This window comes from Diadema setosum, chromosome 18 (genome assembly GCF_964275005.1).
Source record: "Diadema setosum chromosome 18, eeDiaSeto1, whole genome shotgun sequence".
Taxonomy (NCBI): Eukaryota; Metazoa; Echinodermata; class Echinoidea; order Diadematoida; family Diadematidae; genus Diadema; species Diadema setosum.
Genome location: NC_092702.1, coordinates 14,201,843 through 14,223,653, shown reverse-complemented (window position 1 = coordinate 14,223,653; position 21,811 = coordinate 14,201,843). Strand labels below are relative to the sequence as shown.

At 38.6% G+C, this 21,811-nt stretch overlaps 1 protein-coding gene across 1 annotated transcript in view; it reads left to right on the top strand.

Annotated features, from left to right (window-relative positions):
- LOC140241658 (uncharacterized) overlaps window positions 1-21,811 on the top strand; it is a 56,304-nt gene that overhangs the window by 11,101 nt on the left and 23,392 nt on the right. Inside the window, exons 8-17 of the mRNA XM_072321400.1 lie at window positions 576-822; window positions 6,983-7,170; window positions 8,135-8,253; window positions 10,225-10,537; window positions 12,640-12,720; window positions 13,298-13,387; window positions 17,062-17,169; window positions 17,720-17,872; window positions 19,531-19,656; window positions 20,635-20,815. Of these exons, the coding sequence (XP_072177501.1) occupies window positions 576-822; window positions 6,983-7,170; window positions 8,135-8,253; window positions 10,225-10,537; window positions 12,640-12,720; window positions 13,298-13,387; window positions 17,062-17,169; window positions 17,720-17,872; window positions 19,531-19,656; window positions 20,635-20,815 (1,606 nt within the window). The remainder of the gene's footprint in view (window positions 1-575; window positions 823-6,982; window positions 7,171-8,134; window positions 8,254-10,224; window positions 10,538-12,639; window positions 12,721-13,297; window positions 13,388-17,061; window positions 17,170-17,719; window positions 17,873-19,530; window positions 19,657-20,634; window positions 20,816-21,811) is intronic.

Sequence of the window (21,811 nt, the reverse complement as noted above, 5' to 3'; positions counted from 1 at the left end):
TATAAGCGCTTTTACTTTTGCATGGGTTTAATTTTTGCAGATTTCGCGAATTACAGTTGGATCGCAAATTTGACAGCACGCAAAAATGTCACCATGCACTAGGGTAGCAATGCATGTAAGATAGCATTGGTGTCAATTAGATTCGCGAATATAGTATCTCGTGAAAATGGCTGCCATGTGACCTCCTAATTCGCGAAAGTATCTGTATGTGAAAATAACAGCCTGTATAGTAATGTATGCATGTATGAACAAATAGCATTGACAGACAACGGGAACTCCAAGTGAATTAACCCACAGAGTTCTTTTTCCCAATGTATATAAGCAGATTTAGATTGGCCATTTCAACTATTGTCATTAAATGATAACCTTGTAAAAGTTTGTAAATGCTCAGTTCTTAATCTCACTTTGGAGAGAGCAGCCAGTGCAAGTTGTGGGCTGTTCATGATTAGAGAAAGAAAAAGAAAAAGAAGAGAAAAAGAAGAGTGCAGTGACATCTTTAGCCTTTGTAGCCTTGTTTCAATGAAACTGCTTGAACCCCTCATGCCTCGATCACATCCTACGTGCACATTTCATAGCTGGCGGGGATGCAGGAACGATTCCAGCAGACCATTGAGGCCCTCAACAATGAGCTGGAAATGATCCGGCTTCACAAGGACTACGTGGAGACCCAGCTTGATGAGATGGATAAGACAGCGCGTGGTGCCCCCAAGCCCCCCAGCCGGGTTATGTTCAGGTCGACGGGAACCAATGTGCACAGTGCCGGGGGCAGCAGCAACCACTCGGCGGGCCAGCACGGCAAGCACTCCAGGATGAGTGGCAAAGGTAGGAGTAATGCTTTTTGTTTTTCAGCTCTCTTCCAAATGAAACATTCTGCATTGGACTGAGAGTTTGTCATTTGTGTCTTTGTTTTGGGGGTTTAATCAGGTTCCCCTATGTTTACCTCCCATCTGTAAAGATCCAGTGATCGCAAAACAATGTCAAGTGTGCTTGTAAAAGAAAATACATTAATACATACAACTGTATCTAATGTTCCCATGTCAGAAAACACTGTGTCTTCATTATACAATTAACAAGAAGTACTCCCTGAATCACCTGTAACCTACCACAACAAAGCAACTGCACTTCTTTTTTTTAATTTGTTTGCTTGTTTTGTCATGTAAAGGGGAAATAAAGCTTGCTAATTTGCTTGCATCAGGGTTTTTGTCCCATATGCAATGCAATGTTACTTTTACATATTGCTGGAAGAGGATCACTTCATGCGGTGATCAGCATGCATGTTGCCAGTATAGCTGGTTTAACATAAGAAGAAAAGATTTGCCTGTTGATTGTTACAAAGTATTAGTGTCGTTCACATTGCCAGTGAGAGGTTGCGAATTTAGAAATTCTGCGAAATTTGGGTGAAAGTTGCTAGGCAACTTGACAACATGCCCCCGAAACTTCACCAGGAAAATCGCAAGCCAACATGCAAAATTTTGCTCTCCGAGCAAAGTTTGCTGCCACAAAATGTAGCGTGAATGCTCACTCTAGAGAAATTGTGAAGTTTGTCATGTGACCTCCGCACTTTGGGTGATTTCAAGTTCGGTGCTAGTGCTACTGCTCGTGCTAGCCACCAAATAACAGCGTTAAATCGACCTCCAACACCGACGGTCAGATTAATGAGGTGATACCGATCAAAATTATTGATCACCAGCACTAGGTGTTGGAATCACAGCACCGCGAGCTCTGCGGGAATTGCGCGACGAAAAAAGTGATGGCGCGTGATTACAGTCAAATATTAAAAGATGTAGCCTTAAAACTGCTTAGTTTTAAACACATAGTGAGGAAAACAGATTAAAATGACACAAATTTCATCCGTTCCCCAAAATACAACTACAGTCAAACCTGTCTTAGCGGCCACCTCTCTATAGCGGCCACCTCTCTATAGTGGCCACGTGCTTATAGCGGCCACTCAAAAATCCCCCGGACGAAATTACTGTATTGTAGACCCTTTATATAGCAGCCACCTGCCTAATGCGGCCAGCAGCCACTCATTTTGTATCCCTTGGTGAATATCTACCTGCCTATAGCGGTCAAAAATTTAGCTGAACCGTCAAATCAGCCATGTATACAATGTCATTTACATTCATTGCGTGAATTCTGCTGGGTCCTAGCTCAGTCAAAATCACACACACACACCACTGACAAAATTGATAAAGCTCTTTGCCACAAAAAGCTGTCTTACCACTAACTTGACTAGATTAGATCTAGGCTTCAGTAATGCCGCCCTGAATAGATGCTACAAAGGCAAAGACAACTCCTAATAATATCTTAGATTTTTTCTGAAATGCTGACTGATTATAATGTTTAAAGGACAAGTTCACCTTCATAAACATAAGGATTGAGAGAATGTAGCAATATTTGTAGAACACATCATTGAAAGTTTGAGGAAAATCGGACAATCCGTTCAAAAGTTATGAATTTTTGAATTTTTTGTGCAGTCACCGCTGGATGAGAAGACTACTGCAGTGTATGATGTCACATGCGTACAACAATATAAGGAAAATATAAAGAGAATTTCACAAAATTTAATCTTTTGAAAAAAGTACACATTCCCTTGACTCGTTACTGACATATGTTATGGGTAATATTATTCCCACTGCCTTTAGAAAGAGGCAAGTCAAGTGTTCTTTTATAATGCAAAAAAAGTGAAAATATGTTGAATTTTCTTTACATTTTCTTTATACTGTTGTACTCATATGACATCACAAGCCTTAGTAGTCTCCTCATCCAGCGGTTCCAACACAAAAAGTTTAAAAATTCATAACTTTTGCATCGATTGTCCAATTTTCCTCAAACTTTCACTCATGTGTTCTACTAATATTGCTGCATTCTCTCAATCCTTATGTTTATGAAGGTGAACTTGTCCTTTAAGTTCCTTTGAATAAGGAAATGTACTTGACTGGGTATTGTTTGTTATCTACAATGTATCTATTTTTTTCTTCTTTTTTTTCTCCCTAATATACCTCTGATTTTTTTTTTTTACTCTATATTGTTTGAGTTCTTTGAATTACATGTACCTTGCATTTATTGTTATTTGTTTACTGTTTCAGTTAAATTTGTGTATTTCTTGTTTAGTCATTTCTTTTTGTTTGTTGTATTTTTTTTACTACTCTCCCGTACTGAATGTTTTGTGTATTGTTATGTTGTGTTTACTTTGGTTGGACCCCTTCGAAAAACAACAGTTTGCTTAAAGGGTTATCCATCCCACGAGTGGTAAATAAAAGATGTGGGCAATGAGTAACAGTTTCATACCCTGAATTTGTATTTAGATTGATGCAATCTTTTTAAAGATATCATTGCGGAGGGCCCTGTTGTAATTTTTTTGGGGACATACTGTATAGGCCACATATATTCATGTACATGCATCATATCGATACTATACTTCTACGTGCACACACATCTTTCTTCCATTCATTGTCGTCACAAGTTATCTGAGTCAAACCTGTGCCAAACCGAACTGTATACTGGGATCATAACTGGCACATGCGTAGTGCATGGGCGTAAATCCCGGGGGGGATGGGGGGGATATATCCCCCCCTGAAATGGAGGAGGGGGGGATGGCCTGTACAATCATCCCCCCCTGAATTTTGAAAAAAAAATGGAGGAAGCAGTAATGTGATTGTATCAATTTTGGCATATTGCATGACGTTTGTACGCCGGCCTTCAGACAGGTAACAGAGCTGAACAGTATCATTCTATCTTGTAGGAAAATGTATACATAATTTTCTCAAGCGCTCGCTCGCTTCGCTCGCTCGCGAAGAAAGTAACATCGACATACACTGTAAGGTATGGCTCAGACGTTGACAACGTCAAATAGTATAGGCCTATATGTAAACATGCTATGACGCGAGTAACTGGGGACCATCTGCAAGATATGTACGAAAACAAACAAACAAACAAACAAACAATAACAAAAACTATATTGCCATAATTGAACCCCCTCCATTTCCTGAATCATTCCTGAGAAACGACAGTGACTGGTGACTCAGGATACATCTATGAGCATACCCAGGGAAGATCAGGGGCGTCGAATCTATCTCGGGGGGGGGGGGGCAAAGGGGCATTTGCCCCGCCCATACGGAAGTGTTTAGGCAGACAAATCATTTATCCCCAAGCAATTCCCGAGATGAGGACAAATCTCGATCTTTCTTAATGGAAAATTGTCCAAATATCGCCAGAACTACGCACCAGATCGTTGTATTGCAATCATAAACATGCAAAAGCTCCGCTATACAGGATCCCTTTCGATAGACTTTGTACACTTTTGAGATTGACGTATATTTCCCTAATTTATCAAAGAGTGTGCAGCAGATCTTTCACTTAACAAAAGCACCCTCATATGCAGAGGCGTCGATGGGGGGGGGGGGGATGGTTCCCCCATAAAAGTGGGACAAACAAAAGCGAAAAATATAGCTACAAACGGCAGTGTTTGGAGTGTAAAATGTCAAAATTTTAAAGCTCGCTCGCTCCGCTCGCTCGCATTTAATCGCTATGCCATTCTCCTGATGCTGCTGCCAGTGAATGGCAGCAGTTGCGCCCGGTGCGCCCCGGCCCCTTAATTTCCAAAGCGAAAAATATAGCTACAAACGGCAGTTTTTGGACTGTAAAATGTCAAAATTTTGAAGCTCGTTCGCTTCGCTCGCTCGCATTATAATCATTATGCCATTCTCCTGATGTTGCAGCTAGTAATTGCCAGCAGTTTTTGCCCGATGCGCCCCCCTTAATTCCCAAAGCGAAAAATATAGCTACAAACGGCAGTTTTGGGACTGTAAAATGTCAAAATTTTCAAGCTCGCTCGCTTTGCTCGCTCGCATTTAATCATTATGCCATTCTCCTGATGTTGCTGCTAGTAATTGCCAGTAGTTTTCGCCCGGCGAAAAAAACACAGCCACAAACGACAGTTTGGGGGACTGTAAAATGTCAAAATTTTCAATCTCGCTCGCTTCGCTCGCTAGCATTGTTTATTCATTATGCCATTCTCCTGATGTTGCTGCCAGTAACTGCCGGCAATTTTCGCCCGGTGCGCCCCCCTTAATTTCCAAAGCGAAAAAATACAGCCACAAAGGACAGTTTTTGGGACTGTAAAATATCACAATTTTCAAGCTCACTCGCTTCGCTCGCTCGCATTTAATCGTTATGCCATTCTCCTGATGTTACTGCCAGTAATTGCCGACAGTTGCGCCCGGTGTGTCCCCCCCCCCCCCTTGATTTCCAAAGCGAAAAAATACAGCCACAAACGACAGTATGGGGACTGTAAAATGTCAAAATTTTCAAACTCGCTCGCTTTCATTTAATCGTTATGCCATTCTCCTGATGTTGCATGCTGCCAGTAATTGCCAGCAGTTGTGCCCGGTGCGCCCCCCTTAATTTCCAAAGCGAAAAATATAGCTACAAACGACAGTTTTGGGACTGTAAAAAGTCACAATTTTCAAGCTCACTCGCTTCGTTCGCTCGTATTCAATCGTTATGCCATTCTCCTGATGTTGCTGCCAGTAACTGCCAGTAATTGCGCCCGGTGCGCCCCCCTTAATTTCCAAAGCAAAAAAATACAGCCACAAACGGCAGTTTTTGGACTGTAAAATGTCAAAATTTTCAAGCTCACTCGCTTCGCTCGCTCGCATTTAATCGCTATACCATTCTCCTGATGTTGCTGCCAGTGATTGACAACAGTTGCGCCCGGTGTGGCCCCCCTTGATTTCCAATTAAGCGAAGAAGTATAGCTACAAACGGCAGTTTTTAGCATGTAAAAGCATTAGGGCCTATGTCAAAATTTTCAAGCTCGCTCGCTCCGCTCGCTCGCATTTAATCGCTATGCCATTCTCCTGATGTTTCTGCCAGTGATTGACAGCAGTTGCGCACGGTGTGCCCCCCCCCACCTTAATTTCCAAAGCGAAGAATATAGCTACAAACAGCAGTTATGGGACTGTAAAATGTCAAAATTTTCAATGTAAAAAGATTTCACCGTGGGAGGGAGAAACCCCCCTACCATACCCTCCCCCCCCCCCTCGCTTGCTTCGCTCCCTCACGATCTCATAACCGCTCCCCCAATCCTGTCTACGCCGGTGATAGGCCCCACTATTTAGTAGGCCTTCGCAGTGATGTCGCACAGGCGGAGCAAGAGCTGAAATACCACGATTTAGTCATTCAATAATATATTGTGAATATTTCATTTTCTATTGTTTTTTTAAAGAAAAAACAAACAAAAATTTCACCAAAAGTGTGCACCAGATCGCTGAATTTCAGGTCTGAAAATGCAAAATCTTCCTCGTGTGGGAGAGGGACACCCCCCCCCCCCATACACACCCTCCCCCCGTTAACCCGGTCGCTCCGCTCTCTCTCACAGATATTTCAAAAACAAAAAATGTCTTCATACTTTTAAGGTCTGATTTTCCGCCGCAAGTCATCTGACAAGCAAAAAAAAAAGCAACAACAAGAACAAAAAGTCTTCATACATATTTTTGCTGCCACTTTCCCCTCACTTTATATTTCATGCAAAAGAGTGGGACATCCGATCCCTGTAAAGTGTGCGTGTGGGGGGGGGGGGCACCAAGCTTCTCCCCCCACTCCCCCCCCCCCCCACCCCCCAAGGCTGCGCCGGTCCGGTTATGGGCTTGTAATCGTGGTGATGGTGACCATCCCCCCCACTCCTCAGTACGGATTTACGCCGTTGGCGTAGTGTGATGCATAATTTTGGCAACTACTCCTCGGGTGCGTAACTTTGCAAAATTTCGCTGCAGTGTGAATGGATACTCGTAATTTTGCGAAGTTTCACTTCGCGATTTTTCCCAATCAGAATGACCCTAATTAGCCTGTCTTGACAGCCTCCTCTGATTTGTTATATGTCAACGTGCTTATGACCTCACAATCAGCTGAGTTGAAATGAATCAATTTGCTCCATTCACATCATGCCCACCTCCTGTTCATCACTACCGCAATGCTAAAGAGTCCACCATGTCCGTGCCGGGGGACAGCTTTGAGAACATGGACCTGTTGGCCAGCGAGATGGACCCCTTCATCCCACAGGAGGCCATTCTCAGCAAGTACTCCATCATGGTCTACACCTCCACCAACCAGAAGAAGACCTTCCATGAGCTCAAGGATGCAAAGTTCTGTGCCAGCTGTGGTGAAAAGGTAAGAGCTGAAGGTGCTGACCAGTGGTTCCAAGGAGCAGTAGATAAATACATACTGGCAGATAGAGCAATAGATATATAGATAGGTGGATAGATGCATTGATTTGTAAATAGATGGATGAATTATAAATTAATACATAGATGGATGAATTATAAATTAATACATAGATGGATGAATTTATACATAGATGGATGAATTATAAATTAATACATAGATGGATAGATGAATGACTGTGTAGGTAGATAGATAGATTAGCAGATAGATACACAGACACACAGAGAGCTAGAGAGTGTGTGTGTCTGAGTCTTGTCACCTGCTAATAATAATTTTATGTCTATTACATCGCAACATCCACTGTTTGAAATTGAAATTGCATAGGCATGCATGCATTCATACCACCATGCAAGCATAGAAATGAAGAGACAATAACAGATAGACAGAGATATATGTATGCGCTATGATATAATATAAATGTATACTGTAAAACATTTTGTGGCATGAAAATTTTGCAAATTGGAGCCGATGGCCTTTCTCGCAGCATGAAATTTTCACGACTTACCACTGGCATCCAATGCATATTGTGTAAGCAAGTTCTTTTACATGCATTTTAATTTCGTGAATGTTGCTGCTCGCGAAATTAAAATACACACGAATATTCCTCGTTTTACAGTTCATACATACAGTATATCTTATATATAGATAAAATCAAGTCTGTGTACACCAACCACTAAAGGAAACATGAATATGTGGTCATTGCAGACAGGTGGTTGGAGACAGGTCTGATGCGGTATCCATGGATGGCTAAATTATGATGGCATACATGAATGTGGTATGAAAAGGGTTAAGAATGGATTGTATTCCCTTCCCCCCCCCCCCCCACCCTCCCATTGACATTAGATTCCTGTAGATCTTCTTCTTCATTTCTTTTTTTTTTTTTTTTTTTTTTTTTTTTGTCCTTTGCCAGACGGTCATTTGTCCTCACAAAGTGAGCAGTGAGAAGATCATCATTCTGCCTCATCACTGCACCCACATCAAGCTTTCCCGCCCCAGGGTACGGATCCAGGCTGAACGAAAGGAAAAGGAGTAAGTGGTGTCCTCCTTACCAAATGTCCACACAAAACTAGTTGTTGCACTCGGGAATATTTGACATGGGGTAACCTCAAATGAGACTCAACAACAGCAACAGCAACAATAAGAAAGGACTAAATACGTACTTTTAGGAGTCATAGCCCAAAATTGATCAAGCAAAGTTGTACACAGTATCTTTACTCATATTGCCATTGCTTGGTGGTAGGAACGACATTCCATGAAAAAAAACCATCAGTTACTCTGCTGTTGATGTCATAAATATTCTAAGTTGCTTTAAAACAAAACACGAAGATAATACACTGAAGCACTGTATTTTTTTTCAAATTTGAGGGTGAGTGTGGATGTTAATTTCCTCTTAAGCTTGGAATCTTTTTGTCAATACAACATTCTTTTCCAACCAAGAGGATATGGAAATGTGGACCATGAATGCAGAACAAATTCTGCTCACATCAATGATATTTGCATCACAGACACATAACTCATTTCACATGCCAAAGTAAGGTTTTCAGGTGGCTTAAATGACTGAAAAAGATTTGAGGTGATTTTATCTTTCCGCTTTTCCGAAACGCGCATGCTTTAGTGCAGGAAAGTCTTGCCTTTTGATATGAAAAGATTAAAGAAGTTATACCTGGGGCAATAATAGGAGAGGGATGTGATCATTCATAAGCAGGTGCCCAAATCCCAGAACCAGAACAGCATGCCTCTCTGTACTCTAGCTCTTAGCGTTAATGCTAAAAGTTTAAAAAAAAAAATGAAAAAATGTATGTGTTTGTGTGTGGATGTGTGTGTGGGAGGAGGGAGGTTGTGGAGTTCAGAGGATCCTAGCCATTTGCATGTTGCCTTGTCCAAGAATTGTGGTACATCGGTAAAGTTAAACTGGGAAAAGAAGTAGAATGAAAATATCTACTGGTTCAGAATGTACGTGTGAACAGGCATTCATTTTGCATAATGCGTCAAGTACAATAAATGGTAATTTTCACATCATGATGATGACTGTAAAAGATTTCATTGTTTTATTGAAGCTAGATATAGGTCTAGTAACGTGGATTTTGAGATGAGGGCAATTTATTAAACAACAATTATCTTTCTTTCATCTAATATGCCTTGTCCTCCTTGGACTACTTAACATACTAATGTCGGAATTTTGGAGCTTGGGTATTTGTTCCATGTTCATCGTGCCACTGCCAACAACCAGGGACAGCCTGGTGGTAGTGTCGCTGCCCGGAAAGCAGTAGATGACAGGTTTGAGTCCCACTGGTTCCTTTTTTTCAACATGTTTGCTAATTTACGGATCAGCAGTTGTGATGTTAACAAATTTAGTTTGTAGAGGGAGACAATTAAATTGAAGAAACTCACACCTGAACCTTTACCCCTCTGAATAATATCTTTCTTTCATTTAATTGTCTGCTTCATCATTTAATAAACCAAATAATACACATCATTTCGTTCAGACATCTGGCACACACAGTACCTTTGAAACATTCAAAACACCTTCAGCTGTCACCTCAGGCATTTTAGACTGATCCAAAGGCATCATGTGTGGGTAGTTCATACTAATGCCCTCACTGATGTGTATTATTTGTATACCAGCAAGGTTAGGTCAACTTCAGCAGAGAGTTATTGATTTGGGCTGGCTTTTAACCTGTTGAACACTAGTCCTGAGTCCTATATACTCGGGCTGGTGTCTTTAGAGAATGTAATGTGTGTTATAGCAAAGTCAGCTCATCCTCAGCAGGTTAAAGGAGAAGAATGGGAGCCCACTCACCTCCATGTCTGAACAGTTTTTTACGATGTAATGCTGAATGCTTCTTTTTTTAATAGTTTTAAACTTTTGATGATTTTCTTGGCATCTGGACAGCTAAGGCATACTATTTTGTCATGAGTTCATTATGAGCATATGAGGACTAAATTTGTTTGTACGTATATGAACAGTGCACCTTTTTTCCTTCTTCGTCTCCTTCTCAGGTACCGCAAGCCCCACCCTCCGAAGGGTGCTAAGAAGGGTGCGGCACCATCTGATGTGGGAGATTCTAGGGAGGTGAGTGGCGCCAGGAAGTCCAGACGAAGACCAAGCCAGGGACCGGAGGAAAGCGTGGCCACCACGGAGGTAGACGAGCGCCCGGGGAGACCCGAAGTGTCGATGGCAGAGAAGGCTGAAGCAGAGGAAGAGAAACAAACCGAGAAGCAGGAGGCTGAAGGGGATGATGAACATGAGGATGAGGAAGATGAGGAGGAGGAGGAGGAGGAGAAAGAGGAAGCATCTGCTCATGAACATCAGGTTTGTAGATACTTAAGTGTGATCTTTGTGCCCATTAGTAATCAAGAAATAGATTGATTGATGGGTCTTAATTCATCAAAGTACATAACTTCATTGTGTTTTTCATGTTGATATACAATTGAGTAAGTATTTGTATTAAGCACATTTGACAAGATATTCATATGATTTAGAAGAAATATGATATTTCAGTATCCTGACAAAATTAAACAAAACTAAACAGTGATGATCTTAATACAAAATTTAACTCTAAAGCTCAAAGAGGGGATCTGTCGCCAAAGCATAAAGAAGGAGTTGGGTTGTCTTTTACTAAGAAAAAACAACAACAACAAATATAATCATCTTGTTCTTATTTAGTTGGATAAGCAGCCATGTACAACAGAAATAAATGCAATAGTGATAGTGCTAGCAATTTCAGTTTTCATTGTGTTTCCACATAACAAATACTGTATGAATGACTTATAACAGTATGATTCAAACTGTCTTCTATAACATGATATCAATGCAGTCAGTTTTACCATGAATAGGTGTGCATGGTGAAAACATCCTCATACACAGCTGGGACGCTGACTATCTTAAAAGCATGATGATGGTTTACTCTATACAGTCGTCGTCCACACAAATGGGATACCATTTAACTGTACCACTGCAAACTAGTTGCACACAGACCCATTCCACTGTAGCCCGATATAGATTTTCAGAGACTCCAACCCAAAGCACCTTCTGATCTGGAGATTCTCCCGCCTGAAACCCCTAGCAAACGGGAGACTCCAAGTTGATGGGTGCGAAGCGCGAAGTTCCTAGGGTTCCAGATGCTCTCTGGTGCTATTTAAGGTTTATTTTCTTCAACACACGATAGAAATAAGTAAGAAATCCTTTCCAACGGGAGACAAAGAGCCAGGGCGGGAGAAATGAAATCTTAAGCGGGAGAACGGGAGATTTTGCAAAAATGGGTTTTCGGCGGGAGATCTCCCGTCAAAAACGGGAGAGTTGGAGTCTCTGGATTTTTGCTGTAAAGCCATGTGGCATAGTCCTTTACTATTTAGAGATGGAAGGGGGTGAATGAGTAGAGAGTATACTATTCTGTCCACTTGTACCTATCCTCTTTTGTCTCTATACAGTCCTTTTTAAGAACTATACTACTGGGTATATAGTGTCTCTATCCCTTTCATCTCTATACAGTCCTTTTAACCCTAACCAGGCCGCGCTTTTTGGCTTGTTCTGTGGTCGGGGGAGAGTTGATTCAACCCCCCCCCCCCCCCCCCCCCGAGATCTTGGCCATTGATTGCGCAATCGTCCTGAAAATTGGCACATACATTACTTGTTGCGTAAATTACCAAACTATAAAAGAAAAAATTGATTTTTTTTTCCATTTTTTATATTTTATATTAATTAATATGTGTGAAATCATAAATTTTACACTAATTCAGAAAATAAAGCTAATGGTATCCTAATTTTTGGTGACATTATTCCTTGTAGCATTCCTAACAATATACTTGAAAAAAAATCTGGTATCAAAATTAATTTCTTATGTATTCTATTGTTTTTGAATTTCTTATTTATTTCCTTGTTTTTCGACCTTTTTTTTTGTTCTTTCTACAAAATTTATTACAGAACCTATTTTAAGCATTATTATGCTTCAATTAATTTATTTCAGCCATTGAAAGAGAAAATAATCATATCGTTTGAATAATGAGAAAATTCTATTTGCCTGGACTTTGTACACAAAATCACATTTTTGAGCCATTTTCAGTCTGACAAGCATGTATAAAAGGTCCTGCAGCATCATAACGGTATGTCCGATTTTCGCGAAAATGGTGTCATAAGATGTGCAAGTCAGCGAGCGGCGCAGTACAAAAAAAAAATTGCGCGGCAGAATGGTCGCGGAAAATATCGAAGGGGGTTGATTCAACCCCCACCCCCGGCCCTTTTAGAGTTAAGAACTGTAGTGCATGGTGTTACTATAAACATCTAACCATATGTGCTACACTCAACATACTGAATACTTTGCAAATCACACTACTGTAGCTTTATTTGAGCTGCCAAAAAGGAAAACTTATGTGACTTATTCACGCAATGAGTGCACCATATTTCTGCCCTGGCAGGAGAAGCCATTCACCATGCTCTGGGATGACTTCAAGGAGAGGACACAGCAGACACGACACATCCCAAGACCCCTGGAGAAGGTAGTTAGATAAATAGTCATCATGAGGGCGGGCTTCAAGCTTACAGTACGGTCGACCACCAAAGACTAATCCGTTTCTGAATGGAAATAAGTCACTCATTTGCTTGTCATACTACATACATTACAATGCCACTGCTAAATAAAGCGTAGCAGCTGTGTAATTTATTTTCTTCCTTTTCTTTTTTGTCCATTTGTCTTGAAACCTTAAAATACTTCTGCACATATATTATGTGTGTATGAATATATCATATATGTGCGGGCTAGGGTTTTTCAGTGGGGGTGAAAATTTATTGATTTTCATGCCGTAATGCCATTTTGCAATTGCACATTTTGCATTTTTGATAATGTGCATGACTATGAATGACTCCCAAATTAATGAATTCTTACATCAAGTTGGTTGGAATCCAGCCTGAGTATGTACATATGCCCATGATCTATTGCTTCGTGGCTATTACTCTAATACTGATTGATCAGTGCTAATTTACGTCGATGTAGGGCTATCCATCAAACAAATAAGAATGACTTTTTCTCCTTGTTAACGCTGTGCCCACCTTGTTGGTCTGTCAATCCATCAACAGAGACGGGTCCTGTCCATCATCTCGCAGTTCTTTGGATATGTCCTGTGGCAAGATGAAACGGTACCACCCGCTCCAATGGTCTCTATCCTGGTAAGATGCTATTACTTCACTTGTAGCTTGGGTATTATGTTAGTGTAAGGTCCTTCTTTTTTTCTTTTTTTTTTTGTTGCCTGCCTAGCAAAAGGGCCTTTGCATGGAATTTCATCCCAACATCAAATTTTTATTTATGGCGTAATTTGACAGAGTTTTTTTAAGCTCTTTCATATGATGTAATCATCATTTTTTTTTGTGTGATTTTTAGTGTCCACAGGCCCTAGGGCCCTTCTGCCAGGTAGGCCACGCTTTGTAAGGAAGGGAGGTAATGTACGCTGATCTATCTTTGAGGTAATTTGTGTAAGTCATGCTTTAGAGCTATGATGATATTCCATTACTTTCAGTGTTTAAATGTCTCCAGTTTGTCACATCCATGAAAATGAAAATGAAAGTGGTACAAAGTGATGATGTGGTCAGTCACTTTCACCTACTTTCACTTTATGACTACAATTTGTCTTGTGCGCTATATTGAGGTCGTGAGTGGCATCCTCTGTATCAAATCACCACCTAATGTAGGTCGTCTCTTTCTCTCTCCTTCTTTCTCCCCCATGGCCCCTTCCTCTAAACATTACAGACACTAGTATCTCTTCATTTTTCTATCTTTGTCTGTCTCTCTCTCTTTCTATCTATCTATCTCTATCTATCTATCTATCTATCTATCTATCTATCTCTATCTATCTATCTATCTATCTATCTATCTATCTCTATCTATCTATCTATCTTTCTATCTATCTATCTATCTCTATCTATCTATCTATCTATCTATCTATCTATCTATCTATATCTGTCTATCTATCTATCTGTCTCTATCTATCTATCTATCTCTATCTGTCTATCTATCTATCTATCTATCTCTATCTATCTCTATCTATATATCTATCTATCTATCTCTGTCTATCTATCTATCTTTCTATCTATCTATCTATCTCTTTCTATCTTTCTATCTATCTATATCTATCTATCTTTCTATCTATCTATCTATCTTTCTATCTATCTATCTATCTCTATCTATCTATCTATCTATCTATCTATCTATCTATCTATCTCTATCTATCTATCTATCTATCTATCTATCTCTATCTATCTATCTATCTATCTTTCTATCTATCTATCTATCTATCTCTATCTATCTATCTATCTATCTATCTATCTATATCTGTCTATCTATCTATCTGTCTCTATCTATCTATCTATCTCTATCTGTCTATCTATCTATCTATCTATCTCTATCTATCTCTATCTATATATCTATCTATCTATCTCTGTCTATCTATCTATCTTTCTATCTATCTATCTATCTCTTTCTATCTTTCTATCTATCTATATCTATCTATCTTTCTATCTATCTATCTATCTTTCTATCTATCTATCTATCTCTATCTATCTATCTATTTCTATCTATCTATCTATCTATCTCTATCTATCTATCTATCTATCTCTATCTATCTATCTATCGATCTCTATCTATCTATCTATCTATCTATCTATCTGTCTGTCTGTCTGTTGATTTATATCTCTATGTCTGTCTCTCCCATTCTATGCATTTATTAGTCTGTCTTATTTATCAATTAATCAATCAGTCTACTGTAAAACAAGAAACACTCACAACATGAAAGTTTTGTGAATGGAGCTGACAAACTTTTTGATGGCACAAAACTTTTGTGAATGCCGCGAGCATTCAATTCAATTGTGTAGGCAAAGACTTTCGCTTGAATTTTACTTTTGCAAATCTAGGCTCCTCACAAGATTAGCGAAAGGTACATGCACATGAACATTTCTGGTTTTACAGTATCTATTTACATATTCATCCATCTATCTATATGTTTTTCTATCCATCTATCAATTAATCTATCTATCTATCTATCTATCTATCCATCTATCCATCTATCTAAATATCAATCTATCTATCTATCTATATGTTTGTCTATCCATTTATCTATTAATCTATCTATCTATCTATCCATCTATCCATCTATCTAAATATCAATCTATCTATCTATCTATCTATATGTTTGTCTATCCATCTATCTATTAATCTATCTATCTATCTATCTATCTATCCATCTATCTAAATATCAATCTATCTATCTATCTATGTTTGTCTATCCATCTATCTATTAATCTATCTATCTATCTATCCATCTATCTATCCATCTATCTAAATATCAATCTATCTATCTATCTATCTATATGTTTGTCTATCCATCTATTAATCTATCTATCTATCTATCCATCTATCCATCTATCTAAATATCAATCTATCTATCTATCTATCTATATGTTTGTCTATCCATCTATCTATTAATCTATCTATCTGTCTATCTATCTATCTATCCATCTATCTAAATATCAATCTATCTATCTATCTATATGTTTGTCTATCCATCTATCTATTAATCTATCTATCTATCTATCCATCTATCTATCCATCTATCTAAATATCAATCTATCTATCTATCTATATAGTTGTCTATCCATCTATCTATTAATCTATCTATCTATCTATCCATCTATCCATCTATCTAAATATCAATCTATCTATCTATCTATATGTTTGTCTATCCATCTATCTATTAATCTATCTATCTATCCATCTATCTATCCATCTATCTAAATATCAATCTATCTATCTATCTATCTATATAGTTGTCTATCCATCTATCTATTAATCTATCTATCTATCCATCTATCTAAATAACAATCTATCTATCTATATGTTTGTCTATCCATCTATCTCTTAATCTATCTATCTATCCATCTATCTAAATATCAATCTATCTATCTATCTATATGTTTGTATATCCATCTATCTATTAATCTATCTATCTATCTATCTATCCATCTATCTAAATATCAATCTATCTATCTATCTATATGTTTGTCTATCCATCTATCTATTAATCTATCTATCTATCTATCCATCTATCTATCCATCTATCTAAATATCAATCTATCTATCTATCTATCTATATAGTTGTCTATCCATCTATCTATTAATCTATCTATCTATCCATCTATCCATCTATCTAAATATCAATCTATCTATCTATCTATATGTTTGTCTATCCATCTATCTATTAATCTATCTATCTAGCTATCCATCTATCTATCCATCTATCTAAATATCAATCTATCTATCTATCTATCTATATAGTTGTCTATCCATCTATCTATTAATCTATCTATCTATCCATCTATCTAAATAACAATCTATCTATCTATATGTTTGTCTATCCATCTATCTCTTAATCTATCTATCTATCTATCTATCCATCTATCTAAATATCAATCTATCTATCTATCTATATGTTTGTCTATCCATCTATCTATTAATCTATCTATCTATCTATCTATCCATCTATCTATCAATCAGTCAATCTATCTGTCTATCTACCTATCTATTTATCTAGTTTTCTATCTATCTATCTCCCTCTCCTTCTTAATCTTTATCTTTTCCTCTATATACACTTTGCATTTAAGAGGAAATGACTCCCCAGAAATAAAGTACTTGTGAAAAGCTAAACAATCACGCCTTGATTTGGCAACCCTTCCAAGCCAGTTCCCTTATCATGAGAAAAAATGTCACCAAAGGTTCAAATTGCATGTCTTTACCATGTCCAGGATCTGAGACAGTTGACACTGATGATAATTTGTTTGCTCTTTCTTTGCAGGACGCCCTCTATGCCCACTTTGAGGAGCGCTACTTGATCAGACAGGTGTCTTATCTGTGCATGCATGACTTCATTCAGGGCGTCATTGAGTATGCACCTGGGCACAAGGTAATGACTGCTGTGGGCACAGGCACTGCCATCTATATCATGCAAGATGTTGCACAGCTTTCAAATCCAAAATAAATGTGTGATATGTGATATCATTACACGGTCACACAGACTATGAAGATTACTTGGCTCACATAGATAAAACAGTGCTGGTTCCTTTTTATAGTAATAACAAGTGGTATTAATAGATTAATGAAATTTTGTTAAGGATGTGCAGATAATGCCAATATCCTTTTGTCAATTATATCTCTTGTTTAACAATGATTTGAGTTTGATTTGATTGTTATCAAGAGTCATGTCAGTATCACCAGTACCTTGTTGTTTGTTAATGCTCATTTGTTTGTTTGTTTGTTTTTGCAGTTTTATTCTTTTAGTTATGCTTTGATACCCCCGTGGAACTTTTGAGGTTCATTCTAGTCAGAACACTTGACTCACATCAGATAAGCTTCAGAAATCTGATATACAGCAGTAAATATGCTTCAGTAATTCACATGAAGACTGCAAGCCAGATCTTGATGTTTTTTATTTGTTTACCCTCAAAATTATACAGCTCATCCAGATCTTTGCGCATTGCCTTGTGGGTAACCTTGATGCCACAGTCTTCCGATACCTCCTCATCATCACCGACCTCATCGACCGGGTGGAATGGAGGATGGTGGAGGACTTCAAGTATTTCGTTATCGCTGTCTACCCTTTCCTCAATGTAAGTTATGCTTGGGATAAATTCACCTTAATGATCTATTCCTTTTTTTTCAGCCCTTACGGTATGTTTAGTATAGATACTGCCATCCTTATGTGATCAACCATGATTAAAGGGATGGTATAGTTTTGGTTGAGATGAGGATTTAGCTTTTAACTTTTTTGTGAGATACTTAGAAACCTCTCGATCAAATGCTAATTAAAGAGCATACAATTCTAAGAGGAATTTAAAGTTTATATGATGAAAATTGGTTTTGAAATGGGTGAGATGTTCAAAAGTAAAGTAAAACAAAGCAATCCTAATAAAAGATACATACTACCTTTTATTAGGCAGCTTTGTTTTGGATATCTCAGCCATTTCAAAACCAATTTTCATCATATAAACTTTGAATTCCTCTAGAATTATATGCTCTTTCATATTTCATAAGAGTTTTCTCACTATCTCAAAAAATCATCATCAAACATGTTGGAAACCTAAAGCCCCATCTCAACTGGAACTATATCTCCCCTTTAACTTCATTGACTGCATATATTTGTTTTTATTGTCTTCTAAATTGATGATATCTCACACTCAATTGTAAGATAACTATGCTATGCAGTGATGCCAGTTAGCAGAAGTGATAGTGTGCTTAGTCTAAAACACTCAATTTCACTTTCTTTTTTGAAGGGAGGGAGGTCTTCATAGCTCAATGTCAGTACACAAAGCGTCTCTGTTCTTTTCTCCTTATTTCCCATATGCTTGTAAAAAGCGACTAGTACTCATATTCTGTCAAAAGCCAATTTAACTCACAATCTTTCTGCTATCAACTTGCATATGACAATAGCTGTATTACATCATACTAAAATTTCTCTAGTATTTGCATGGGTAGATATGATTAGTGTCTCATATTTACCCCTTCATATGCTCATGTTGGGCTTGGTCAGCAAGATCTAACTTGGGTATAAAGTGACCAGAAGACTCTGCAGTACTAATTTGAGAAAGTTGATGAATGCAAAATGAATGTATGAGAAGCAGGTGACGGGGGAAAAATTTGTAACTGATGCAAAAACTTGGGACCGATCTGTATTTTCATTTCTTTTTTTCTTTTTCAGTTCTTCATATTTTCAGTGTTGTATAAAGAAAAAAAAAAGTGATCTGTAGCATGTCTACTAAAGACATAAGAGGAAGAGCATTAGGTTATTACTTTGAGCGTGTTTCTTCTGAACAATAATAATTCCACGTGATATGAGTCGATGCGAGGTGGCGTGCAGTAACACCTCAAATTTTCCTCTGTAAAAACACAATGGATAGTGACTGATGCGAGGTGTAGATGTAATGTGAGGTGATCCATCTGGAGCCCACCGTTTTAGGCGGTCAATGCGTGGTGATATGTGCAGAAAAACAGCGGTTAATGATATACGCTGTGTGCTGGAAGTCTTGTCTTTTGGGGAGATTTAGCACATTAATCAGTGGATCATAAGACACTGTGCATGTGATCTTCTCCTTGACCTTATAATACTTTACTTCCCTACATCATAATATGTTTTATTGCTCAGTAGAAACAGTTTGTGTAGTACTAAAATACTAGATGATGCAGGTGACAAAATTGTGAAGTGATGCAAGGCAATATGAGACATCTAGTAGAAACATGTGCTTTTTTTGTTAACCTTGACATTGGGCAGGAGGATGAGGTGGACCAGTTACATCTTGGTTACACGTCATTCAGCGAGAACAAAGTTTCCAAGGCTCTCGTCTTCGAGTACTTCATGTACATCATCCTCAAGTACAGGGAGCCTAGGTTCCAGGATGTGAGTACTTTGGCAAGCCAGCAATTTCAGGGAGAGATGCTAGTAGATGGATTTAGCCGTGACTCTGTTTGGCTCTTTGGCTCTTTCTGAGTCAAAGATATTGTGATGTCCATCATCTGTTTTTGTTGTAGTAGTTGTGATTACTGTTTTTATTCTTCTTTTTCTTCATTTTATTGTTGTTGTTGTTATTATTATTATTATTATTATTATCATTATTATTATAATCATCAAAATCATCATCATCATCATCATCATTGTAATTATATTATCATCATCATTTGTTATTATCATTATCAGTATTATAAGTAGTAGTTGTAGTAGTAGTGGTAGCAGTGGTAGTAGTAGAAGTAGTGGTATCACCACATTCTTCATCATGATCTTACTTAGTTTTTACCATTATTGTTGTCTTTCCCATCACTTAGTTAAACTCGATCTTATGCAGGTTTTTGCCAATAAGTTGTAGGCAGATACGAAGTATGGGCTGATAGTGGCATATTTTCTGGTCTATGGTTATATACAGCCATATCAAGAATACAGTCTTTACTCGGTTACTTTCTTTGTTGGTTGTGAATATCCCACCCCAACATGCATCAGTAGTCGTGTTGTACATGTTTGTACATGTGTGTGTGTGGGGGGGGGGGGGGGTGGTGTTTGTGATGCAGTGCCAGAGTGATAATGCTGTTTTGATCCACAGTGTGCTCTCTTTGGCTTGTTTTTTGTTTTGTTTATTGGTTGTTGTTGTTGTTGTTTTTATAAGAGCATGACTTTTAGATCTTAATCAAGTGTTGTGCCACACTGAAAGAGGAGTCTTATTCCCAAAAAACATTGTTCAAATAATCAGCCTTTTGTATGATAGGGTAACTCTATATACTGGTAATCTCCTCCCCCGCCCCTTACCCCATGAAATGAAACATAGATTTCTGCAATTGCATATACCTTGTTCCATTCTCTTTGCCATCATGTGATCACTGATCCCAGGTGGAGATGAAGCTGTCGCAGCGCCCCACCCGTGAGTTCGGTTTCATGAGCGAGAGGGAGTACAACGAGGCGGTCGACGCCCTAGCCCCACTGGCCAACGAGGGCCTCCGACACCGGATGTTCACAGAGGCCCTGGAGCACTTCAGTGGGAATGGCCGTGTGGCCATTAGCAGACTGGCCCGTATCCTTTGCAGTAAATGATAGTTCGCTGACCAGTTAATCTGTAATTACAAAGCTCTGTCCTGTCTTATGTTCAATCGATTGTATCATGTTACTTGTGTTTGAGATGTGGAACAATAAAATCAAATCAAATCAAATCCAGATCTGATGCTGATAGGGTGATAATGACTGCAGGTGTTACTGATGTGGAATACAACTAGAGTGGTATATCAATATTAATATGGACTATTATTGAAGTTATGGTTAAGTGTCCCATATTTTCTTATTATTTTCTTCGTTTTTTAGCAGCTTTGATTGCAAATATATCAAGGTGACATTAACATGTTTTGCAATAAAACTCTTCATGTGAAATTGATATGTTGACCTGTGATGAAAAAAAAGGAATGGTGTTTGTTTGTTTGTTCATTTCCATCTGAGAAGATGGCTGGATAGCCCATATTCAGCTAAGTTAAGCTGGTCTTCCATAGGGTCCAGCTGGATGTGAGATGGGACCACTTCACCGGGTTAAACACCCTGCTCTTTGCAATGAATGAATAAAGTGGGATCTTTTACGTGCATGAGTTGTTACTCTCTCATACACGGGACCTCCATTTTATGTCCTATCCGAGGGACAGGTGTTTTGCCTCTTGCTAGAGAGGACGGTATGCTTACACACAACATTGCTCAGTCCAGACTCGGGTTCGAACCCGGGCCGCGTGATCGTGAGGCAGACGCGCTACCGACTGAGCCAACTCACCGCCCTATGATGTGTTTATGCCAGTTTATGCATTGGCATCATCTTCTTCTCCTGTTTCTTCTTTTTCTTCATCTTCCTATCATCTTCAACTTCTTTTTTTATTCATGAGGATAGATATGGTATGTGATATCCAGAATGCTGTCAGATGCAAATGGTCAAATAAGAGTTAATAAGAAAAGGGCTCTGTGGGTGTCAGAGTGTCAGAGCAACATGGACCATTTCTCTCTCAGTCCATTGACCCAGGTGTATTAATGGGTACCC